This window comes from Dermacentor andersoni, chromosome 10, assembly GCF_023375885.2.
Source record: "Dermacentor andersoni chromosome 10, qqDerAnde1_hic_scaffold, whole genome shotgun sequence".
Taxonomy (NCBI): Eukaryota; Metazoa; Arthropoda; class Arachnida; order Ixodida; family Ixodidae; genus Dermacentor; species Dermacentor andersoni.
Genome location: NC_092823.1, coordinates 92,427,468 through 92,443,924, shown reverse-complemented (window position 1 = coordinate 92,443,924; position 16,457 = coordinate 92,427,468). Strand labels below are relative to the sequence as shown.

At 43.2% G+C, this 16,457-nt stretch overlaps 1 protein-coding gene across 1 annotated transcript; it reads left to right on the top strand.

Moving 5' to 3' along the window:
- The first annotated feature begins 1,134 nt into the window (after positions 1–1,134).
- Positions 1,135–14,400, top strand: LOC129380254 (uncharacterized). The gene is made up of 5 exons (XM_055061057.1): positions 1,135–1,223; positions 6,956–7,096; positions 8,204–8,360; positions 12,130–12,258; positions 14,341–14,400. Exons 1-5 carry the CDS (start codon positions 1,156–1,158, stop codon positions 14,371–14,373), a joined length of 528 nt encoding a protein of 175 aa, XP_054917032.1. The 5' UTR covers positions 1,135–1,155; the 3' UTR covers positions 14,374–14,400.
- Positions 14,401–16,457: the final 2,057 nt, after the last annotated feature.

Genomic DNA, 16,457 nt, shown 5'->3' with positions numbered 1-16,457 from the left:
CAGCCTGGAAACGCCATAGGTTACTGATGTAAACGTAAAGCTTCACTTTAAAGCCACGATGTAAGAAACCGCAGATAGGAGAACACAGTTCTCGAATTTCAGTAAGTAATGAAGGCAATACTACTCAACATTGCATGATCTCAGATAGTGCTGACGCAAGTGCTTGTTAACCTTTTAACTGGTTCACAAACCATATACCATTATTAACAAAAACGTATGCAAGGGCTAGGCGAATTCAAATATTAGTGTGCTCCTTTATATTTAACTTTATCTTCCTGCTCGGTAGCGGTATTCACAACAACGTCGATCGTTAGCAGCAGCAGATGTTTGCTCGACAAAGTCGTTGACACCACCGTTCTATTCTGAACCCACGTGGTGGTCATTTTCTCGCCACTGCGATAATTGTTTTGCTTGTTTAGGAAAGCTTCTATTTTTTATCGTCATGGTGGTGCATCTCAAGAGTACACACTGACCTTCGATAAGCAGGCACCAAACGCCAGTCTTGGGCTGTGCAGTTACCTAGACTATGCAGATGAACAATTGTTTTTATCTACTGTATCTCACATAGTCTTTGTTGAAACCGTTTCCCATTTCCTTTCGTATGTATTTGTTGAATATCATTAAGAAATAAAGCAATAAAACATTCTAGACCAAGACGTTTGCATTTGGCCAGATAAAGCGGCAAATTATTGTGGTGTCCTATGACTCTATTTCTTGCCGCTTGCTATAATACTTCTCCACCTTTGTTAACGAATTGTTTTACCAATAGAGAAACTGGTTTCAACGATATGTATATTAGGCTTACTTGCACGTGAACACAGGCTCAGTTTGGACAAACAGCACGAAAGCGCAGCATGACTAAATACGGCACGCACGAGGAGTACACGATGGCATCACATAGCTCTCGTCTTCTTTGGCACTTTCTGCCAACTGTAACCATAAAAAATTAGTCGAACAAATATATAGCTATTGCATTAAGTCACAGGTTCGCTTGAGGTCTTCCCCAGCGTTCCCTTCTTGGGAGCTTTGATCTCGCTGATTTTGCTTATCTGTATTAAATCCACTCTTGGTAGCACACTTGATTCATTGCTGATTTTCCTTTCTTTATATGCAGGTGCTTCATTTACAGGGGCCGTGTGCACTCCTCGAAGTGTCATGGTTGTTGCAGACAACGGCGAAAGCTATGCGGGTGTTATCAGCGCCGTTCACGAAGTAGGGCACCTGTGAGTACTACGAAGAAAAGTCATGAGTGATATTTCCGGTGTAACTTGAAGCGGTATGAGCCTTCGAATAGAAGATGAAGAAGCGCGGGAACCGGGGGGACAGAGCAACAGAAGACAAGACAAGAGAACAGAGAAGTGAGCAATAAATGTAGACGAGATGGACGCCAGTTCCACAGCAATGCTGTACGTCTACTGTGTCCTTTAACTAGGAACGTTACAATATTTTGGCGCAGCCGACAACTGACTCCAACATGTGGGTGACATTTTTCCTCGAGGAGACCTCCGCAGAGAAGATCATCTTTTCGAGATACCAAGTTCAAGACGAACCAGCGGTGGAACTACCTCGCGAACTCAACTCGGCAGAACTCGTGAACCTGGTTTTAGAGAAGGCTTCCATAGACATTGCTGAACTACGTCGGCAGGGTGCGGTGAAAGTGAACTTGCGCCTGGCGATCTTCGACGAATTAGTTCTTCAACCGATGCGTCGAAAGGACTCTGGAAAGGACTCTGGAGCCTCGTTTTGAAAGCTCTTCAGCTACAACAAGAACAGATGGCGCAACAAAACCAACTGGTGACGTCACTTATAAGCTCTCTAAACGCTGAGAAGCCGGCGACTAATTTTGTAGAAACCGATGCGTTCGACGGCATGTCTTCAAGCCCAGAAAGTTGGCTTGAATTCTATGAATGTGCCGCTGGGAAGAACAAATGGCACTCTAATGAGGACAAGATTACCAACATGCGTAGTTATTTAAGAGGTGTTGCACGGAAGTGGTACGATCTGCACATTATTGAAAATTTTGGCAACTCTTACCACCAGTGGAAGGAAAAATTCTTGACGATATTCCGAAGCAACCCAGTGCAAAGATGGGACGCCGCGCTTAATTTGAAATTCAAGCAGGGCTTCCCCGTCGATTATTTCTTTGAAAAACGACGCCTTTTAAAGCTGACCAAGCTTATGCTTCCTCCTTCTGCCATAGTAGCACTAATATTGCACGGATTGCTCGTGGGAGTCCTGAAGGTAGTGCAAGCACGATCACCTAAAACTATAGAGGGGCTCCTGAAGTGCCTTCACGACATACCATCTGCGTCAGAAGAAAATATAACCACTGGCTCAAGCAGTCGCTTCAGATGGACCGGCGCGGATTGGTCAAGCCGTAATCCGCGAGAACCGAGCCGCCTTGCAGGCAGTACAGAGAACTTCGGTTGGCGCACTCCCAGAGGTCGGGTGAATAACGTCGACAACGACCCTGTCCCCCTACTTTCAGACGCTCAAGAGTCTCCGACGACAAAAAACTAATAAACAAGGGTGAACAGTCCGACCCAATGACCACAACTGAGACTGTTTATTTACCTTCCTCTAGCCTGCTTCACATTCCTGTCAAAGTGGGAAATAGACATATGATGTCTTTGGTTGACAGCGGTGCTTCTGTGTCTGTAATAAATGCCAAGCTGGTAGATTCAAGTCACCTGCACAGTGGAAGAGTACTACGGGTGGAAGCGTACGATGGAAAAGTGACAATGCATAATCAATAGGCCTCAGTAAACATCGAGTTCCAAGGTCATGAAATAGAGAGTGAAGTACTGGTGATAATGGGGGTGACGCACGACTTTCTGCTATCCAGACCAGATATAAAGAAACTAAAAATCAACGTATACTGGGACGATGCAGTTTTAGTGGAAGGACTATCAAGGGAAGAGACACAGCAAGATAGAAAAGATAACCTGCGAATTGTCAAGTGCGCGGAGGATATTGCAACAACCTACCCTGAACTGGTATGCACAGGAAGCTATCCACAAGCGATGAAGTCGCACAAGGTGCCTTTCGAACTAACTGACAAGACCGTAATCAGAAAATCACCTTATAACATGTCAAGAGAACGCAAGATATGGTTGAAGGAAATTGCAGGAGATGCTAGACGCCGATATAATCCGGCCTTCGGTGTCACCCTTCGCTTCTCCCATAACTATTGCGCCGAAGGAAGATGGAACTTCCAGACTGTGCACAGATTACAGGGTTCTCAATCGCCAGGCAAGACTTATACCATTTCCCATGCCGAAGATAGACACGATTATAGATGAGACAGGTGGTTGCCGGAGTTTTTCACGCATTGACTTGTGCAAAGGTTTTTGGCAGATCCCGCTAACCGAAGAAACAAAAATGTACACTGCTTTTATCGCGCCCTTCGATCTGTACGAGTATAACCGGCTTCCTTCCGGCTGGAAAAACTCGCCAGCATGGTTCCAGAAGATTATGAACGAAGTCCTCAAGCCTTTCCTAGGTGTCTTTTGTAACGTGTACATAGACGATATTATCGTCTTCTCCAAAACAGAGGCTGAACATCAGGAACACCTTTCTCAGGTATTAAATGCCTTGAGCTTGGCACAACTCAAGGTTAATTTTAGGAAAAGTGCATTCTTTCAAAGAAAACTTGTGTTTCTTGGAAGAGTATTTGATGGGACTACCAAAAGCACGAAACGAGAGTCCATCGAGAGAATATCCCAACTGGTGAAACCATATGACGTCCGCTCATTGCGTGTGTTTTTGGCATTAGCAGGACATTTCAGACCTTTCATAAAAGACTTTGCAATAAAAACAAGATGCCTCACGCGCCTAACGCAGAAAGAAGTTCGATTTGAGTGAAATGGGGAATGTGAGAGAGTCTACCGTGATCTGGTGCACAGAATTTCTGCTGACCCTATTCTACGCATACCAGATTTCACTTGACCCTTTGAACTGAATACCGACGCCTCACATTATGGAACAGGTGCCGTCTTGTACCAGAAATGTCCAGAAGCATCCGGCCGAGAAAAGCGACATGTAGTAGGCTACTACAGCTACACCCTCAAGCCACCTGAAGTGAACTACACCACTACTGAAAAGGAAGCTCTTGCTGTCCTTAAAGCAATTCAGCACTTCCGTACGTACCTAGAAGGTGCGAAGTTTACTTCGCTCACGGATCACGAGGCACTCACTCATCTCTTGAATATGACCCAACCTAAGGGACGTATCGCCAGATGGATGAACTACTTGCAGCAGCTTGATTTCACCATCTCCCACAGACCTGGACCCCTTTTGACTGTTGCAGATGCATTGTCTAAACTGATGATACAGGCCAACAAAGAACAACCGGAAGAAATCAATGGAGTAAAATTGTGGGAAGGCACTGAACAATTAATTTTTATGGCAAGTCGCTATCAAGTCCCGCCAACGCTGGTTCCCAGGGTGCTTTATTTGTACCACGACAGCCCTGAATCTGGAGGACACGACGGATTTTCGCGCACCTACAACAAACTAGTCAAGAGATTTACGTGGCCTCACATGAAAGAAGACATCCATCAATATGTTCGTTCATGCCACATTTGTCAAGTCAACAAAGTGAAATATAAGCAGCCTACGGACGCCATGATAATACCTTGCCACTCGAACGTGTCTTTTGAAGTTTTACACCTGGATTTTGCCGAGCTAAATAAGAAACGAGAAGGAGTCCGAAAAACGCAAGCTTTTCTTCTGGCCATAGATGAGTGCACCAGGATGGTCGCGGCACGGGCAGGAAAAGAAGATGCGAATAGTGTCATCGCCCTCCTCCAACGGGATATGTTTAGGACAACCAGGAAGATCGCATGTGAAAACGGTCCAGCGTTCAAGAGTGAAAAACTAGCAAGATGGGCTCGAGACCACAATATATCAATCAAATTCTCTGCGCCATACCATCCGTGGCGAATGGGCTTGCAGAGCGTGCTATACGAGATGTGAAACAATGCATCAGGATGTACGATAGTTTCCCTGGTGGATGGAAATGCTCTTTAGCAGCAGCTGTCAGACATCACAATCGCTCCTACACCAGTGGCTTGGGATGCAGCCCGCAGTTCGCTTCTTCAGGAGAGACCCCTATTCTTCAGGAGGACCGTGAACTGGGGCTGTTAGAAAATCTCAAGATGGTCGAGGAGAGGAAACAAAAATCACAGGAGGAGAGGTACCGTAAACGAATGAAAAAAAATTTTGAGAAGAGACATTGCTCAGATATCCCAGACATTCAAGTCACCGACCTCATTCTAGTTAGGAAAGGAGTAAGAGAATCCCGTGCCAAATTTTATGGTCCTTACTCTGTGACAAAGACAGCCACTCAGAAAGGAATATTGAAGACTGTGTGGTACATTGGTGAACGGGGCTCAGTTGAATGTGCTTCGATTGGAAACGTTTTCAAGTATTACCCCAGGAGGGGTTAGCAAAAGAAACCTGGAAGGGTGAAGCGGTATGAGCCTTCGAATAGAAGGTGAAGAAGCGGGGGAACCGGGGGGACAGAGGAAGAGAAGAGAGAAGTGAGAACTAAATGTAGACGATATGGACGCCAGTTCCACAGCAATGCTTTACGTCTACAGTGTCCTTTAACTAGAAACGCAACATAACTAATATTCAGAACCACGAGAGCTCCCATAAGAATCGTATTCGCACGTGCATCTCTTTCACTCGTTAGTGTTACTTTTAAATTTCCATTTTCTTCAAGTTTACTCCACCTGTTCTCATTTCCTTGCTCTAACACAACGAACACATCATATACCGCTCTCACACGTGATAATTTGTTTCAGGTGGAGACGGAGATTACATCAATCATTAATCACAAGGTTAACGTTAATATTATAAAAAAATATTTTTGATCATTTTTTTTATATCAGCGCACGTGCACAATGCAATACTGAAGGGAAATACTAGGAAAATCATGGCTCCTTATCAGATATCTTTAGATTATCGCCCCCTTTCAATATATTAATTCTTGACACTTCCCAAAAATAGCCATGCAGAAAACAATAAAGAGCATCAAAAGAACTAGTAGAATTACTTTTCTAGTTGACTGTGGTCTAATCGTTCTGTCATATACTAATCATTATTAGCCAGATGTGACTCTCCGCTTCAGCAATCTACTAGATCTGGCCTGGTGTTCACTAATCTGGCTGTTGGGCTTGCTCTTTTGCGATTATGTATCCTTTCGTACACGATGACTTTATACGACCCATGCTCGCGTTCTCTTGGCTTAATATTGTGTTATGGTGGCCCGCTAGCGTTTGATGCCGGGAAAGCAATGGGTTTAGGTTGTTTCTACAAAAGAAACGTTTTGGTTAAAATTGGCGCTTGTTTTTGGGTCTTCGGTTCACAATCAATCTCCCCGATCCCAGCCCTTCATAATCTTCAGGGATTGTGCAACTATACTTAGTCAAAATTGGCTACGAATATTTCAACAAGTGTGGCTCGGGGAATTTCTATGAACTTCCCTCAACTTCACAACTGCACCGTTTCCGTTTCACAATTCCTAGATAAGCCCAAAAATAACAATTTTGTTAACACTAAAAAGTGATTTATTAAATATTTTTATGATTAACTTGGGGCTGTCCACTTTATTTGCAAGTTAACTTCCAGTTTTCTACTAAACATCCTGGACAGGCAACATTGGGCTTTATACTCTATGCACTAAATATTCTGTTGAAAGATAAAATAAAAGAAACTGCCGGCATTATGTATCAGAATCAATATCGATTCTCTGTTCTCTGCCTCCTCCGAATCAATATAAGCCTCCTGTTCCGTGCCAGATTTCTATATTCTCCTTAAATCTGCGGGCCTTATGCCTGCTTTAAAGATATTGACGCACTGTTGCTTCAATATTTGTTAGAGAAGAGAGCTTGTTGTGCACGCATGCTGTTATTATTTTGTCGCAAGAGGGATGTGTTTTCTGGAGCAGGTTAGGTTCTTCTCATGATGGGTATGAAAGTTCGTCAGCGTGCCAGGCTAATGCTGGATTCATAATGAGCCCAAGTGCCACAGGTGATATTCGGCTTGAATTCTCTGACTGCAGCAAGGCATCCATCTCAACCTTTGTGACGTAAGTAATCTTCCTTTCGTGATCCTAATTTTCGAGAGCGACTGCAGATCAAATATTTTTAATAGCGCAAGGACGCGGGAAGAAAAAACGAGAGAAGAAAGAACGATCTTTCCTTAGTCGTTTTGTTTTGCTTTCCACATCCTCGCGCTATTAAAAATATATTACCATGTTATACCAACAGGCCCAAATTGCTGGTCCTTGCCATGCCCCGTAAAGAACATTTAGCGATATTTTAATACCCCCCTTTGCGATACGTGCCGGAAACGCACAAATAAATGTTATTGTAGTGTCCAAGCGTATTGGTATGTTTCAAAAGAATTTTTGCCTTACAGCTACAACCAGGTCCTCAAAGTTCAAAAAGCTAAGTGGCTTACAGCGACACCACCTAGAGGGTGCCTTTTTTATATTTGTCTGTGCTTCTTTTTACAAATTACAAAAATAAAATGATTGCTACGCATCAGAAGACAGACTGACCCACCGACCGGTCCCACCCCACCCGACCGACCCTACCGACGCGACCTTTTCTTCTTGGAAAATTTAAAAAAGAAAACAATTTCTACGCATCAAAAGACAGACAGACCGGCCGACCCGACCGACCGACCAACCCACCGACCCACCGGCCCACAGACCGACCGACCGACTTAGTTGACATCATGCTTACACAATGTCGGGAACATGGGCAAAAAGTCAAAAGTGTGGGGCTTGACAAAGGCCACGCGGGCGTTACTATTATAGAGAAAGCCTACAATAAGCGAATATATATAAACTGCGTGCTACGTTGCTCCATAAGCCAGCTGTAGTTTCTCGAGGTGAAAGAAAAAGTCCGTGGGCGATACCAATTCGTAATTATAGAGCTGCAAAGAAAATTTCTAGGAAGGGGCGTTGAAATGAGAGTAATACTAAGTATAAGGGGCGGTGCGACTAATGTTCTAAGATTTCGTAGGCGGGATTTGCGAGAGCTATGTTTGAGCACCTTGTTGTCTCAGACCTGCTAAAGCGTGGTGAATTTACAAAATTAGCCCGTTTGTATAACGTTAGTTCCAGTGGCTCATTGCTAAAAACAACATGTCAGGAAATTCAGAAGGCGCATTTCCTTTCCTCACACAGGGCACATGCCACGTGTTTGTTCCAACAGAATAACATCGTACCCTCTGCGACTACAATACAGGTTGTCAAACCCAAGACGGAAACAAAACATGAAAAGGAAAACAAGCGGAAGTGCCAAACACGCCTGGAGCGAGGAGAACATATCTTGCGTGCTGAGGTAAGGTAAATTTCATCATCGACAATTTATATGTATTCGCTTTTAGTCCACCCTTACATGCGTAGTTGACCTGTCTTGGAATGGCCACATCGGTATTGCGGAAGAACAGGGCCGCATCTTGTCTTTCCATCATCGAATATACGCGAAGCACCTTAAAGCGCGGCCGCCAGGCACACACGAATATGGAGCTTTCCGTTTGTGGAAATGTGTTTTTCCTAGCAGCAAGCAACATTTATATTTATTTAGAGTCGCAGTGGGGTACAGGTACGGGACCGAATAAAGCAGAACCATTGTCTGCATTCTGCTGTTAACCTTGCGGCGTTTTACTTCTGGCAGTAAGAAATTATATGGCCTATCTCTTTTATTGACGTACTCTGACATGGCTGTCTTGCAGAAAAAGTGAAACCATGGACTTTCTACGGAGAGGCCTGAGAATAAATGTGACGACGTGAAGCTCACTTTATACACTGTTTGTTGCGTTTGAAATTATATATTCCTGTTTTGAACGCTATAGCCAATAAATAATCGATGCAGCTAGAACATACCGTTAAATATACCGAAAAAATCTAAAGATGCCTCTTAAATTAAGAGTATAGCGAGCTTCAGGATTTATAAATTTCCAAACCCACTTGCAGCAACTTCGTTGGAAATCGCTAAATCTAGCTCTTCTCACTGATATTTTGCGACACATGTGAAACGGCGGAGAGCAAACCCATTCTGCGGTAGTTTCAAAAAAATTCTGCGCCTTCAACAAAGAGTTTGGAATGACGCACGCAGAATACAAGCCGGAATTTTCATAGATACGTCCTTCATAGAAAAATGGTGAGAACCGAATGAATAGAATTTCCTCGACTCCTTGTATAGACAGCTGTTTGGCCAAGACAATTTATTTAGTTATCAGAATAATTAGTGGATCTGTACTTCAAGCGTTCATAGCAAAAAAAAAACCTCCAACCATATTTTTTTTTTAGCTCTTACTGGAGTGGTTTTGAATCCTGGCCTCAGTGTAGAGAAACAACGTGCGGTGCTTTAAGAAGCCGTTGGTCTGGCGAGTTCACATTGTAACTCGAAAACAGATTTCAGGGCCGCGTACACAACCATGAACAAAAGCAAATTTGCATGTAGAGAAAGTGCTGTCAGCGGTCACTTTATATGTTACGCAATTTTTGTATCTGTGCGTACGCTTCCCAGAAAGCTACCATGCAATGCATTACGTATTGCACACATACATAACAATGCAAAGCCTTTTTTAAACCCTCCCGCACTTTCGTGACATTGGCTAAGTGCTGCGCCTGTCTTGCCGTGCAGCTAATAATTTTAAAAAATGGATAACGTGCCTTCTGCACGCAAGCCCGAAGCTCGAATTACCAGGCTACAGTCAGATTTTTTCATGATGTTTATTACAAGTACAAAACCTACTTGCGTAAGCTTTATACATAGCGCCCAAAACAGTCACAGCCGTGTCTACAAGCACAGTAGAGACAGTTTCCAGTACAATTATTTTCGTAAACAGTTATTTAAGCGGGAAACACAAGGAAACACTTCAAAAAGGCAATGGGTACCGGTTTGCTTGGAAATATGTTTGGTCAATGAAGGCTTGCAGCTGTGAATTCATCTGAGTTAAATGTGACTGCTAGGATGCAAATGGTTCTGCATTCCAATCTAACATTGGAGTGTTTCGTAAACTGTGCAAGCCCATAAGTAGCCGCATGTCAGAAGGCACATCTGCACATTTAGCCGACACAAGGTATCGCATGGTGTAAAGATTTACATCAAAATTCTTGTTAAAAGTACTTTGGAGAACGCCCCAAGAATACATGGCGTCCTTACAGTTAATGAAGCAGTGTTGTATAATTTCCGGTATATCTCAGTGACGACCGTTAGCCACAGATAAAAAATTCTTTCCTACTTAACCAGTCTTGAACATGTAGTGTTTTTTTGTCCACTTTGTAGAATAGTGTTTTGAAGGTTGGAGATGTAGGCATTTCACAAACTCTCGCAATGACGTCATGTCCAGGTAAGCCGATGTATAGTGAGTGGTATCACCTAGGTAGGAGAAGCGTATCTATTAGATCGTAATACAGATTTTTACGTGAGATGGCGAATAAGTATTCATTTCAGAACCTATTTGCCAGATAGCAAGCTGAGTGGTACTTTTCACGTGTGAATCCTTGCAAATGAGGACATGAAGCAACATTTGTCGAAAGTACTGCATTCGGTAGTATCACGTTGTCGACATTAAGTAGCAAGAACGCCAGAATTAACGGATGAGAAAAGGCTTGAAAAAAGAAGAAAGGAATGTATTTTTATAACATTAAAGTGAGCCAATTGAAGTCCGCCTTTAATGACTGGTCTGAAAATATTGCCATGCCTCATTGACTCATGGGCTGATGATTAGACAACGGTTGGAAATATTCGGTGAAATCGCTGAAAGTGAACCCTGAAAAAATGAAGCATTTGCATCACAAAGAAGAAATTTGTTGTGAAAAACAAATTACACGCATTAGTGGCCAGAGCTCTCAATCTTTGTTAGGTCATAATCGTAAGTATGCTTTTATCGTGCCAACGCCAACTGCCTCTTTGCGGTCATCGCCTGCTTTGATGTTCATGATTTTTCATACCATGGCGCAGACAAACTACGTCATAGAGCTTGGCCAAAAAGCGGGCGATATGCTCAAAATACTTAAGAAGAAGCTTTAGCTCTGGTGCACCGAGCTAAAGCTCTGTAAACGCTGCACTCGGGTAACCGCTTCACGAAACTGGACGAGGTTTGTTGCATTTAAAAGGAAAACAAAATTTAGTGACTGTTGGTTTCGAACTTTTGAGTTAGGTCGTCAATTTTTCTGAAAAAAATTGGCAACAATTAAAACTTTTCAATAAATGAAACTATCAAGTTTACAACTCTGTAACTCAACAACCAAAAATGATAACACAGTTCTGTGAATTGCATCTAATGATACATATAAAGTTGACAAAAGTGAGATGTTGCACACGAATATAGAAAAATTTAGTAATATGTACATACAGCTTTTGCAACACCCTTGTAAATAACGTAACAAATTCACGTAACAGGGAAAATGACATACGAAATTTGTCCGCTTTGAATTATCTAATGGATGCCGTTTACAGAACCGCGATATCTGTTCTTGGTGAAGAGCTATGAATTTGTAAACTTCGTGCTTCTATTTTTTTTCGGTCGATGGAATATTTGAAAATCTTTTTAAAAACATTCAAGCACTAAATCGAAATTCCGCTTCCACCAGTCACTAGAATTTAACTTTCTCTCTCAAATGCAACAAATTTCTTTAAAATCGGTCCAGGGGTTAGCGCAGAAAAACGTTTTTGCATTTTACATGTATTTGAAAAGGCCGCGTCGGAGTTGGGCCCGAGCTAAAGCTTCCTCTTAAGAAGAAATAAAAAATACAAGGATGATCACGATGAGTTTTCTAGTATGACACTCACCAACAATGGAGTACTGGCGAAGAAGCAGGTGGTACCTTTAACATAAATCACAAATTACGAAATAGAAGGGAATGTAAGAGTTGTCGCATTTGCACGGCACTGGTACTTAAGAGCCCATGCGAGCACGTCAGATTTCTTTAGTCACAGAGCAATCAAATGGGCATACTTATGGCACTTCATTAACTGTTTGACGGAAGGTCAACTAGCCATAGATTCGGAAATTTGCGTTGCGTCTGCACATGTTTGTTTTATATTTTGGCAAATAGAACTCTTTCAGAACCAACAAACATTTTTATTTCCAATGCAGCAGAGGGATCAACATTACGAAAAATGTATTGTCATCTGCACGGCTCGCTCAAGGTCATCAGCTCTGCAGAGGGTTTATGCCATTGTTGCGCTGGATGGCACACCATGCAGCAAGTCGGGCCCTTCTAAGGTAACAATCGTCCTGCCGCTCAAGCGCATTTGGTGTTAATGGTTATTCTGACGAAAACAGAACAGTTACTGCTCCTCGATGAATAAACCAGACTTACATTTAATGTAAGCATAAAACAGGGTCACTTATTCCATGCAACTGGACCCAAAAACACGAGGACAGTGAGCGAGGAGCCACAGGACCTGTGCGTCTTGCATATGTCGTGTGGTTATTTGCTCACTGTCCTGATGCTAAGCAGAGCGGCTTGAACTTAAAGATTCTTGAGTTGAATGCCTAATACGTGGCTCATAAATATAGGCATTGTGTGAATATAGGTATTCCACAGGAAGCGAACTTTACACTGTGGTGGAAGCCGTAAGTCGTGCTGCATTTCTTATTGCACCATTAACCCCGTTAATATATACCTTACAACGCTGCAGAAGCTACGAAAGTAGTGTGGTTATGAGGTCTCATTGCCGGTGCTTTCAAGCACAGTTGTGCTTGATGTGCAGCTTTTCCTACAAAATAACTTTTATATATACCAACTACTACCCTCGGTCAGAAGGTTATGTCAAATCACACAATACTTTTGGATATTTCTACTTCTACAATGCGACGCAATATGTTTTTGTCGAAGCGAAAGTGGAGCTACGTGAATATTGGGCGCAGAAACGTGTCAGTTCGCTCATATTATGTTAAATAGGTATTGCTCTCCGACGCAATCCATGTAACAAATGCGTCAGGTTTCGTGAACTAGAAAGACCAGGCCTAATTTTACTTCTAATTCGCGCCTCTGCTACCTTTCCTTCATAAGTGAAGTACTCCTCCTTGGTCGCCGATTTCACCAGTGAGAGTCTCTCTAGCCTTCGTAGTGTTCTCATCCTTTGTTTGAAACGCAGCACAGAGGTGCGTGCACAAAGTTTAAATGGTGGCGTTGTGCCACGATGGTAAGTTGGCGCGTAGATGAGTGTTTTTGTACGACTTTTCTGTTGAATGACTGACGTCACGCCACTTGTGCAACCGGGAACAACCTTGTGTGGCGGCATTGGCATAGCTACGGTGCCGCAAGCCACTTTTGCCACTGCGCACCTGGATGGAGTCCGCACATGTGAACATCGGCAGGCTATGCAGCTCTAAAGATTTCTTTTCTGAGAAAAAATATTTTTGCGTTTTCACATTCGTTTTGCGTTCCTTGCTATTTCTGGTTTTTTGGCATTCTGGTGCCCATATCTGATGTTCCTGCTCCTGTAAGCAATCATGGTGTTACTCAGTTTCAATAAGCATTATGACGGTACGTAAGATAATTCGAATTTACCTATCAGGAGCAAATCAAGGCGGCGGTGTGCTGGAGAATGTTTCGTTCGCTGCATACAATTACGTGAACAGGGGTGGTCAAGCTTCTGTGCCGGCACATCTGCGATTCTTATATTCTGAATAACCTGCATGCTGACGTTTTGCTTGTCAGTTCATAAACAGCACGACATCTGATCGTTCCTATTTCTTGTTGTTACTTGAGATGTTCTGTGCGACCATTTACTGGAATTTTCTCCCGTCTTGTATTTCTATTGTTTTATAATGGCTGAAGTGTTTTTGCTTTCATTCAACCTAGTGTTTATGGCCCGCAGCATACTTTCTTTTATTTACTGCCCGCTGTGGTGGTGAAGTTCCTTTGGCGTTGCGCTGATAATTCAGAGGGCGCGGGATCCAAACCCGGCCATAGCGACGGCATTACAGAAGGGCTGGAATCCATAACGCTCGTGAAACATGTATTCGGTGCGTGGTGCAGAATCCCAGGTGGTCTAAATTCAATGAAGAGTTTCTCACTACGGCGTGACTCATGATCAGAATGTGGTTTTGCTACACAAAACACACAATTTTTTTTTTTGCGTACTGAGTAGGAGAGGTCCCATTACGGTGTTTCCACTTCGGGACATCTGCTGGTGTAATGCTTGCAAGATGCATTGTTGCATTTGCTGTGTTCAACGAACGTCGCTTTACTTCATTCACTCCTGATAATATGATGAGCCCTGCATAATTTTTTTCAGTAATTCCACTGCCTTATTGACCTGGACAATGCTGCTTACCGCCTTCTTTATTTTTCAGGTCTGCAAGAAAGGACGCTGCAGAAACAAATAGAAATAAAACCATCATTTTTGCATAGAAGTTCAACGTCTACCGTTGAGGCTGCCCTGCCACGCGCACAAGCATGCTCACATAAATTATATATATATATATATATATATATTGCCAATTGATCTATTCTGATTAGTTTTATGAATACGTGCAGAGCAGATGACGCTCATTTATTCTTGTATGGAGCGCCCACAGCATCTTGTTTCCAATACTCTTTTAGATCAATTCTACTTATTACTAGAGGTGACGCTGTTGCCTTTGTTCCACAATCCACAAGTATTCCAAAAGACTTTCTTTTTACTGCATCTGCTGAAGCAGTTTAACAATGCATTTGTAATGTGATGCAAATCTTCGGCGATATATAATAATATGACATCACACATGAAAGGTCTAATATATATTTATTGGTTCAAAGTTGATATGGGCACGTGATAGGTTAAAACATAATATAAGCACCGGTCAAAGCGAAATTCACTCGCTACTAGGATAGCTTAACAAAAATACCTGTGCACGCCATTTCTTTTATAGCTGACATGGCCACAATGCACCAAGTTGCAGTGATAATAAACTATGATTTAAAGATTCTTACTCTCTACGTAGGCAATGTGAATTTAGATTTATTTCAAGTGAACAAATGTGTTGTTGGCGTCATAATCATCGTCATGGTGCCCATAGAAGATGTTAAGACTGATTTTATTTTGGTTCTTTTTCAGATGTAGGAGCTCAGCATGCATAGTACAGTCAGTCTACCAGTAGTAAATGTCGCGACCTACGTGAATAGTACACTTTTGATGAGCAAGAGATTGTTTGTACTTCGCTTTGTATGGCTTATGTGGGTTCTTCTAATGACGTAGTTGCTCGACCAAATGTACATCGTATTCGTATATACTGTATTGTTATGTACCCCACTCCTGCCTAAAGCCTGACATCCAGTCTTGCAGTATGTGATAAATAAATAAATAAGAAAACAGCGTCAAATAGGAGTTATTTGTTCCCGTTCTATCGGCACTTTTCATGACACACTAGGCGGGAACACTGCGTTCCGTGTACATTGTTTGGGGTTTGGCCTAGAGCCCCAGCTGCCTGTTTCTGTAGCCGTGTCCCTTCCTTGACGCTAACAATGGCAAGCTAACATAACAAATTCAGTACCCAACCTATACCCACAGAAAAATGAATTCTGTGAACGGCTGCAACCGGAAAACATCTGCAACCAGGGAAATCCAGCGGTACGCTCATCGAAGGCTAAGGTGTAGCATGACGTAGCGGGAAGAACAAAAATTCCTAGTTCCGCTCAAAAGTCGAAGCACCCATTGCGATCGCACATTGGTAGATAGCTGTACGACGTAAGGAGAGTAATTTTATCGCCCATATGAACTTGTAAACATTCGCTTACTAACTAAATTAACAATCATAGAACAGGTAAGCGTGACTCAACGAGCACGTAGAAAGAAACAGACACACAGAGACAGCGCTGCCTTCGTGTGTGTGCCTCTTTCTACGTCCTAGTTCAGTCGCGCTTACACATTCTATCATGGATTCAAAACAACTAGACCGCCAACGTGTCTCAACTAAATTAACCACCACGGTGTCAAGCGCCACTAGTAAACATGAACACATCTCGCTCGATGAGTGCGGAAACTCGCTACCAGAATTCTGGAGTGAGGAATCGCGGCAGCAGCAACTTAATTGACCTTCATGCATCTCTCGCTTCAACGCAAACGAGACGTCGAAGGCACAGCGCATACGAAGCTACCAGCATTACGCGCACTCTGCAAACATCGCAGATCGCTTTGAAGATGAGGCGCGCGCGGGCGCGCACTTTGGCCACGTCGCCGATCACTTTCGAGACGTACGTGCGCGGGCAGCGTGTCCCTACGGCTTCCGCCAAAGGCGTCTACTACGGTTTCCGCAATTCACGTGACCAAAGCCTTAGTAGACGCCGCGTTTGTCTCCCCTCTGCACAGATTGACGGGTAAGGAGAACATCGAGGCACCCTAGCAGCCGCCGGAGAACAACGACCCTTTTCCATCGCCCTCCCCCCCCCCCCCCCCTCCCCCTGCCTCGCGCGCCACAGGACAGGGCACGCG